This window comes from Anoplopoma fimbria, unplaced genomic scaffold, assembly GCF_027596085.1.
Source record: "Anoplopoma fimbria isolate UVic2021 breed Golden Eagle Sablefish unplaced genomic scaffold, Afim_UVic_2022 Un_contig_7968_pilon_pilon, whole genome shotgun sequence".
In the NCBI taxonomy this organism is placed as follows: domain Eukaryota; kingdom Metazoa; phylum Chordata; class Actinopteri; order Perciformes; family Anoplopomatidae; genus Anoplopoma; species Anoplopoma fimbria.
Genome location: NW_026552839.1, coordinates 1 through 9643, shown reverse-complemented (window position 1 = coordinate 9643; position 9643 = coordinate 1). Strand labels below are relative to the sequence as shown.

At 38.6% G+C, this 9643-nt stretch overlaps 1 protein-coding gene across 1 annotated transcript; it reads right to left on the bottom strand.

Moving 5' to 3' along the window:
- Window positions 1–594: 594 nt before the first annotated feature.
- LOC129116216 (CD276 antigen-like) lies at window positions 595–4305 on the bottom strand. Its single transcript, XM_054627217.1, has 5 exons — window positions 4239–4305; window positions 2234–2548; window positions 1882–2136; window positions 1494–1799; window positions 595–761 (listed from the first exon to the last, which is right to left on the bottom strand). Exons 1-5 carry the CDS (start codon window positions 4303–4305, stop codon window positions 595–597), a joined length of 1110 nt encoding a protein of 369 aa, XP_054483192.1.
- Window positions 4306–9643: the final 5338 nt, after the last annotated feature.

The following is a 9643-nucleotide window of genomic DNA, read 5'->3' as shown; positions in this document are numbered from 1 at the left end:
ACAGTCTTGGTCCAAAGTGTCCTTCATTCACTTCCTTCATTTTCCCAGTGGAGATGTTTGTCTCTTCGTTTGGCTCCAGATCTCTTTGGCTGCTTGTTCACATTCATTTAAACTCGGTCACACTTCATGGGGTCGTAGTGGCCTCCTCTCTAAGGAGTGGATCGCTGTTACTTGGTCCTCCTCCATTTGTTGACATTTCTTCCATTGGTCTGTAGACAAGATGAAATGCAATTCAGTGCAGAAACTCCAAATAATCTCTCATATCATCACCACAACTGTGTTGACTTGTTTAGCTCATCTTTATGACAAATGTAATGAGAATGTTAAGGTAGATTTTAACTGGTTAATTGATTTATTAACTTTTATTGTTGCATTGAGTGAATTTGTCTTTGTCTTACCAATTCAATACACGTTATTACCAATAAACGCATATATAATATTCAACTCTTTTAAAACGTGAAAATGTTATTGATTAAATAAATGAGTTACAGCATGTTGGGAAATGAAACTGGCAGTGAATTAAAAGACACATTCATAACTCATGAGGAGTTCACCACAGTGCAGCTGCTGTTGTATTCAACACAGAGGACATACTTACACAGAGTTTGGACCGTTGGATCTGTCACCGGCTGTAGAGTCCTCTCCTCCTGACTGCCTCTGTCTCCTTTTATATATACCGACTGTTGCTGCTGCGATGAATGCCAAAACGACAACGGCTCCAATCACCACGCCTACAATTGCTACTTCATTATTGGGACTGTCTGAAACAGAAAGAGTCACTTTAATTAGTTAATTTAACTTTCTTCAAACAAAACTTACACAAGTGCAATGATAACTACTAATCATCAAAATGTTTGGTAGCAAAATGTATTGAAAAGTTATTTTGACGATTTTATTATTATTTTTTTTTTTACATTGTCTCTCCTCTCCTTGGACGGCGACTAGAATAAGCCGAGTCCAGGTCTGTGTGTCAGGTGTGAGTGTGTGCATGCACCCAGCAATCCATTAGAGACACCCTTGCAAACATCCACTTACCTTAGCAAACCCTTTGGGACACCCTTAAAGATACCCACATACCTTAGCTACCACCTTACAACCCCTGAGGGAAACTCTTAAAAATACACACATACCTTAGTATCCATCTAGCAACCCTTTAGGGAGACCTTAAAGCACCCTCATACCTTAACAACCCCTTACAAACACCTGCATAGCTTAGCAACCACCTAGCAATAATCTAACAATCACCTTGCATTGTCTAAACAATAACTGGTGATGCTCTTTCAACCCCTAGTTGTTATTCATTGTAAGATAAAGAGTCCTCCAAATGAATGTCTGCAGCTGGAACTGTTTGAGCCCAGGAAGTCAGTTCATTACAGAAAGGGTCTAAACCGTACCAAACATATTGATCTTACCCTCTATAAGCTTTTTACATGGGGGTGTTTTAAACCAGATATCACAGATGATAACAGATGATGATAATATAAAGTTCCCACCTCTTGCCTCCTTTACTGGACTTTCCTCTATCCTCAGAAAGGTGTTGGTTACGTATGTCTCCTCAGCGTTACTGAGCTCACAGGTGTAAATCCCCTCTTGATTTGAAGTTAACTCCTTTAGCGTGAGGCTGCCGTACTCAGAAACACTCTTCACCTGCTGCCTCCACTCCTCTGAGACAGTGTTGTCGGTCCCGGTCTGCTTCAGGATGATCTGACTGTGGTTGAACCTCCAGATGAGGTCTGTTAGAGGAGTGTTTGAGGACGTACAGGGGATTGTTGTTTCAGTGTCTGAGCCAGTGATGGAAGCTGAAAACACACAAATGAAAAGAGGAGATAAAATATCTGGTATTTCTTTCTCAGAATCTTCTTCTTCTTAGAAAACACTTACTTGGTTTAAACCACGTGGCTCTCCTGTTGTTTCTAGGAGTGCTGACGGTGCAGCTGTAGTCCAGATCAGAAACTCTCAGAGAACTACTGATGCTGTAGAGCTGCTGTTCATTCTGCTGGACTGAGGTGTTGCTCTGCAGGGTCACGTTGGACGGAGGTCTGGTGGACCAGGTGAGCTCAGGTTCAGGGTAGATCCCATCTGAGCTGCAGGTGATCCTGTTTTCTACCTGCTGAATGTCGACTTTATGGACCGGAGCTGTGAGGACGAGTAAGATTTTTTTTTTTAATAGCTTTTTAACTGGAAATGTGGGGAAATAAACATTAAATTGTGGTGAAGTGTCTCATTTTCATACCGTCCACTTTTAGGTTAATGAATGACTCGGGGGGAGTATTGGAGCTGATGTAGCACATGTATTTGCCCTGGTCCTGAACCTTTACCCCCCTCAGCAGGAGAGAGGCGTTTCCTCTGGAGATCTGGTCGTTGAACAGTGACGTCCTGCCTTTGAAGTCCTTGTTTTGTTTGTCTAACTGGTCTTTGTTATAGAAGTAGGAGTGAACAGGAATGTCTCCTTCAACCTGAAAGTGCCAGTGGAGGACTAAATCTTCGCCAGCTTTAAAGCTGCACGGTAAAATGCAGCTCTGCATGAAAACACAGGACACCTCAGCATCTGTAACACATCAGGTGAAGAGACGTCAGTCCAAGTTCAGTTCAGGGAGAATGACAGAAGAATCCAAGTGAGCTGTCTTTAAAGGTCTGATTATAAATGTTTTTAACCATTTTTATTTATATTCAGGAACCAAACTAATTCAACCCTAACATTACTAACACTAATCAAATAACTAACATTATTTGAGCTCAAAACAATGTACATGAAATCAAACATAAAAGTAACACAAGCAAGTCCTCAAAATTGTCTGTAACTTTTTTGAAAAAAAGTTTTGACAAAGACGCTCTTTTGATCTGTGATTTTTACAGAAAGTGATGGCAGTTTAAAACTCATCAAGTCACGTTTGTTTCTTCTTTTTAAATGGCTGTTTTATCATCATTTTATAGAAATCTAAATATGGCCTTCAGCAACTTTCATTTCGCAGTACTTATATTAAATATTGTGGAGCTGCAGAGATGTCCCAATCCGAAAACATTTTTGTTATGGTACAGCCCCCAAACATCCCCCAAAGTCTAGAGTTTAAACTGAGGTAGAACCAGACACAGATCTGGCATGCAGATCTTTGCATTTATTGACCTGAACTATGGAAAGTCGATGTTTGTTTGATTCAGAAAAAGAAACGGCAGGTAATAAAATAAAAAGCACTGAATGGCATGTCTGTCAGATTCAGGTTATGGTGCTTCTAATGAAAGTAATTTAAAGGATCTGTGTTCTTCTATTTTCTGTCAGCAAGATTTAAAAACACGCTGTAGACAGATACAGGCTTTGATTAACTACTATGTGAAAAAATAGTGTGACTGAGGTTTCACTACTGTGTGTGTGTGTGTGTGTGTGTGTGTGTGTGTGTGTGTGTGTGTGTGTGTGTGTGTGTGTGTGTGTGTGTGTGTGTGTGTGTGTGTGAGAGAGAATGTGAGAATGTGTCCAGACCAGATTTTTGCAGGATTCCAGTTAAAGATGACAAAAATCCTTCCACTCATTTCCTATTCACAGCAGATTTATTTTACTAAAGACATTGTTCCTACAGGTAGTTCTCTATATCTGTTACTCAATGAAAGATGGCTAATTCAAGATTTATTCTGTATCTTTGACATTCAAGATTAACTTCAAAGTTTGTATCTTTTTGAGATATTACATTTCACCTAATTTAATGCAAAATAAAAAAATAGTCATTAGTATGAGCTTGTGGTATTTGTTTTAAAAACCTAATCTGAGTAAAACTAATGCTGTATCTGAACTCTATTAAATATATATTTAAATGATGAAGGCATTCAGAATATTTCACATAAAACACATAAAACAATCGTTTGAAAATTTAATCTAACTGAAAGTAATGTTCCTTCTAGCACTCTACCTGTCCTACCTGTTCTACCTGTCACCTGTCGTCTCAAGCACAAACAATGTGCTGCTGAGTTTGTTTTTAAAATTTTACTATCATGTTTATAAAAGTTTTTGAAACATCTGTGTTAAGAGTCTAATGCCTATTTTCTGTTTTAAGATGTCAGGTCATGTCTGAAGAAAATGTCTCCTTTTAGACAATAAAGTAGATTTCATTCTACTCTCTTTCTCTTTCTTCTCGTGTCCTCGTGTGCCTCATTTCTCTGGTTAATAAGTTACCATGACAGCACAATGCACCAGGATTAAACATGTCTGATCATATTCCATTTAAAACAGGCATAAAAGACACACTCACCTCCTTTTGCACGACTCTGCAGAAAGCTCAGGACCACCACAAACACCACACACTTGGTCCAGGTCATCCTGATGTTTCATTGACTCCGTCGCTGTCATGTTATGTTTTGCATATGAATTCAAAGCGGATGTGACGACAACACCCGACTGGTCTGACCAGTTATCTCTAAATATCAAGTGTGCTTCCTGTTGTTGTTCTTTTTCTTATTCTTTTTGTTGTTATTGCTCATTTTTTTCTTCTTCTTCTTCTAGATCGTGTTTTTCTTTTTATTTGTGTTGTTTTGTTGTCGTTCTTGTTCTTCTTGTTTGTGTTCTTCTATTTCGTCCTCTCATAATAAAGGTTGTGTCACTGGTACCAGGCTTTATCAGCACATACAGAGGGGTTACATCTCTATTTTTGCCTACATATGATTTTAATTGTACAGTAACAGACCTGTAAACATGCAGAGGAGGTTTATACACAAACCAGAACAACAGTAAAGTAGTAACAAAGAGAAACAGATGCTTTCCTTTCTTCGTGCAGTAAAGATTGATGAAGAGGGTAACTGAGGAGACGGAGAGCAGTTATCCTCTGACTCCATCTACTGTCCAGTCTTGGTAATCTTTAACTATGATCTAAAGCACAGAACCAGATGTGCTCATGATGTTCTAACACCTGAGAGGAGACTCCTTACTGAAGAACAGTTTATATTCTGAACCTCTTTATAAAGTAAAGTCCAGCTGAGGCTGATGGGATGTGATTAGTTCTGCAGATGTTTGGTCAGAAACCAAAGAACGGGACACATTAAGATGTTGACCTGATGAAAAGTCGGCCATCTTGTACAAATAGAGATGTTTCACAAAATGATTCAAAAGTTTGATCTGCTAATTAAATTATTCGGGGTGAAATGCACATAAAAAGCTGCATCCCATTAAATAGGAATTCAACAGAATGACATCGTCTGCATACAGAGACGTTCTCCATCACATGTGCAGCCAACACTACCACCAGATAGACAGACACCTAAAAAAAAGTACATAGTTTGTAATTTAACACCTTCTGCTAGTTGTTGTTAACCAGCTGTTACCATGTGGGATGTAGCTTGGTTGAGCTGGAGCTAATTCATCTATTTCTAATCGTTCTTTATCGAAAAACATTTATTCTATCAATAGGTTTAAAACATAAGTTTGCTCACGGCCCACGTTGTCGGCTTAAATTTCCCCCGTTGGTTAAGTTGCTAGCTAGCTAATTCACCACACGACAAGTTTCACACTGTATGTATTTGATGAAAAATTACAGATTTATTTGGCAAATGAGTGGATGATGTCTGAACATGATAAAGGGTTTGTTTTTATCTGCATATGAATTACAGTCCAAAAAAATAACCACTGTGTTTCCATTTAATTTTCCATGAAAACTTTCCACATTGCAACACTAGTAAAGACAAAAACAAAACCTTCTCAAACCCTTATGAACAAATCCATTAATTTCACTGCCATCAACCCCAAAATATTTTCAATTAGATACCAAAAAATCAACACAGAATTAAATAAATATGATTTATGAAATAAACAATAAGCTAGACTTTTGTTACTAAAAAGTACACATTTATACAGAAAGAAAAAAAAATACTATTACACTTCTATTCTTGCTCCAATATAAAAATTGATTAGTGCCTTCATGTCTTTATTAAATCTAAAATATTAGTGCCTTCATGTTTTTATATAATCAATAGTGTTTCATCATCTGAAGCAGCTCCATTAATGCTGTTTGTTCTGCTTGACTTCCAGGTACATTACATTACATTACAGTCATTTAGCAGAGGCTTTTCTCCAGAGCGACTTACAGTCAGTAGTATGTTACATATCATTCACCCATTCACACACTGATGACAGGCTACCATCAAGGTGCCACCATCAGACTCTAACTAACATTCATTCATCCAGTCCACACCGATGGCAAGCCTTCAGGAGCAACTTGGGGTTAAGTGTCTTGCCCAAGGACACATCGACTGCCGAAGCCGGGTATCGAACCACCGGCCCTCTGATTGGAGAACTACCTTGCTCTCCACTACGCCACAGCTGCCCCAGGTAGTAACAGTTCATGTTGAAGGGAACGCTCTGAAATCACTGCTGTTGACGAAACGTTCATCCAGTAGAGGTCAGTAAAACAACATTTATGATACAAATACTTTCTGTGTTTGCAGTTTTGAAAAAAACATAAATCAACTACAAAGAGACACAAAACAACCACAGAAAGACACAAAGAGACCAAAAAAACTTTGAAGAACCATACCACAACAAAACTGCCCTGTGGATTCTAGATATTCAGATACCAGACAGCATCCACACATTCTCCACTTACTAATCTGACCAGGATACTTCCTTGTCTCTGTGTGACTCACTTCATCTGTCACGGACTTATTTCTATTGTGGATCTATTTTTTGTACTTCTTCTTTACCATGTGGTCCAAATGTGGAGCACCAGGACGTGAGGTGGAGGAGGAACAGTATGCAGCACTTCACAAAAACAAAAGAATAAAACAATTGTTCTGTAGAGTCTTCTTCGTTGATCAGTCTGAATGAAGATGTTTGATAAACTTCTCCAAAACACCGACCTGAAGGTTTTGTTCTCTCGCGTTCCCACTGAAACTTCAACAACTTCCGTCTGTTTTGTCTTTTCTACCTCAAGTTTTCAGTGAAGGAAGGGAAGGAAGGAAATCCCGTCCTGAGATTCTGGAGGACACGTTAGTTAACACATCATTTAATCCTTCGATTCCAGGTGTGTGTTCGTCTCCAGCTCTGTTTGATTTCTCCTGCAAACAGAATTGAATAGAACTCCTGAAAATCACATCAGGCTCACAATCTCCTATTTGTTTAGCTTCATTATAAACAAGTTCTGCACCAAACATGAGGACATTTTATATTTTTAACATCATGCATTATGTTGACAACTGAACGAGGAAACAGACGTGCCCTCCAGGAAATAACGCCTAAAAACGATCAGTTCATTTTAAACTAGATATATACTGAGGAGAAAAGTTTATTTGATTATGTATTAATTAAATGTATTACAGCGTGCGATGAGCTGCAGACTGATGGTGTTAATGTAAAATAGACTTGACTGTAGAAAAGGAAAAGAGCATCTTTCTGATGTATTGTCTAAACCAGGGTCTTCAACGTTTTTCAGGCCAAGGACCCCCAAACTGATAGAGAGATGGAGCAGGGACCCCCTACTATATATATTGTATAAAATTGTGTTTTATATTAAACTGGGCCTAGTGCCATGTATAAACATATCTTGTTATTGTGCATTAAATACTACATACATAATACAGTTTTTTTAGCCAGGAATATCTTGCAAAAATGATTGCACATTTTTTATTTTTTACAAAATAACATTGTAGCGTGCGTCCTCCTGTCTGGGATCTTAGTTAGCTGGGGACCGAATAGGCTCTCGGCCAATCACAGGGAACCTGACAGAGCCAGCATGTAACATACGGCCTCGTGATTGGCTCAGCAGCGAGAGGGTGGGCCTTCTCTTTGAGTGACAGGTCCAGACTAGTCTGTGAGTGAACCTGGAGAGAGTCTGTGTGTCTGAATGTGTGCATTTATGACTGAAAGAGAACATCTTCTGCCTCCATCCATCCATTCCTACAACATGTTGGATTCATGTTAATGTGTATTTAAAGACATTTACATTTGTGGGAAAGAAATGGGGCAAAAAAAAATTGTCTAATCAACCAAATATTTTCCGACCCCGACCCCCTGTTGAAGACCTCTGGTCTAAACGATATAAAATGAGTTCCTTTTTACTGTGAACAGTGCGATGCTTAGTTTAGCAGGATAAAAATAATAATTTATTTGATGAATATTGATGATGCACAAAGATTGATATGGCTGTTTTCATGTGAACATATAAATAGGCCAGTATGGCTGAATTTGTAGGTTTTTGTGAAAGATTGGTAAAAGAGAATAAAAGCTCTTAACTAGATATTTAATGTTTTTTTATATATGCAGACGGGAAGACGTATGACATACAGTGGTGTCTTGTGGGAAAGAATACATCAATGGATGTAAGTTAATGACAACAGTTTTGTCTTTCAGTGCAGCAGCGCTGTTGTAATTACAGAATACTTACATGAAGGATCTTTTAGCATCAGATTGATTGTCGTTTCCATTTTCTTCCTCCTGTCTGAGTCCAAAAGACATCATCATTAGTATTAACCAAACACACTCAATGCATTAATAAGTGAAGGCTGGATTATTATTAATATTTACCTTTTAAACTTTTTAAGAATGGCTGTTTTATATTTGTAGCAGATAGATAAGACTATTGCTATTAGAACAAAGAATACGATCAGCCCAACTGTAATTCCTGCAACATTTGAAGAGCCTGAAACGATAAAAAGAGCAAGTTCATTTATTTTTCTACCAAACAAACCTCCACAAGCACAACGACTGTAGCATGACGGCCTGATGTGAACCGTTACAACGGGCGGATTGCTGACAGTTATCTTACTTTTAATAATCTGAATCTGTAAAGTAACTTATGTTATCAGAAAAAGTGCAGTTGAGTAGAAGTATAAAGTACAAGCACCTCAAAAGTGTGTCATTAATTTAGTTTTTTACTCGTGTTGTGTAGGAGTGTGATTTCCGGCTGCAGTGACTAACTGAACTGTCTGTAAACGGTGAGTAAATACCTGGGCGTGTTTTAAACCAGATACCACAGATGATGACAGTGATAATGAAAGTTCCTGTCTCTTTGCGTCTTACCTGATCTTTCCTCTATCCTCAGGAAGGTGTTGGATACGTATGTCTCCTCAGCGTTACTGAGCTCACAGGTGTAAATCCCCTCTTGATTTGAAGTTAACTCCTTTAGCGTGAGGCTGCCGTACTCAGAAACACTCTTCACCTGCTGCCTCCACTCCTCTTTGCCACAGTTCAAAATGCTCAGTAGGTAGCAGTAACGCTGGCAGATATATTGATCGTAAAATCAGAATTTTCTTGTATAGATGTATTCTTTATTTCATTCAATCAGTCACTTGTTTAAGTTATTTAATATTATTATTATTATTTTTTTTTATTATTTTTTTTCCGATAGGGGCCCCCTGGCGGTCAGGAGGCCCCAAGCGCCCGCTGTATCGCTATGCCTCGGGCCGCCAACGGCCAGATGACGTAAGCACGTCGTTTGTGCGAGCACATAAACCCTCATAGAAAATGTATTGGGAGCATGATTTTTGAAAAAACGGACGTACCATGAATGTCAATGGGAGAGTTCTGGTGCAAATTTGGGCTTGACAGAAATCGCCCCAAATGGGCGTGGCAACACCAGGCGCGACCTTAATCTGATTGGACAATGACATATACAACTAGTTTGCATACAGCAGATTAATCACCCGCCTTAACAACTAGATAAAAAAAAAA

Coding starts and splice junctions, on each gene's coding strand:
- LOC129116216 (XM_054627217.1), bottom strand. CDS start 4,305: ATGACCTGGACCAAGTGTGTGGTGTTTGTGGTGGTCCTGAGCTTTCTG. Junction 2,549..4,238: donor GCAGAGTCGTGCAAAAGGAG/GTGAGTGTGTCT, acceptor GATGTGTTACAG/ATGCTGAGGTGTCCTGTGTT. Junction 762..1,493: donor TCCAGTAAAGGAGGCAAGAG/GTGGGAACTTTA, acceptor TTTCTGTTTCAG/ACAGTCCCAATAATGAAGTA.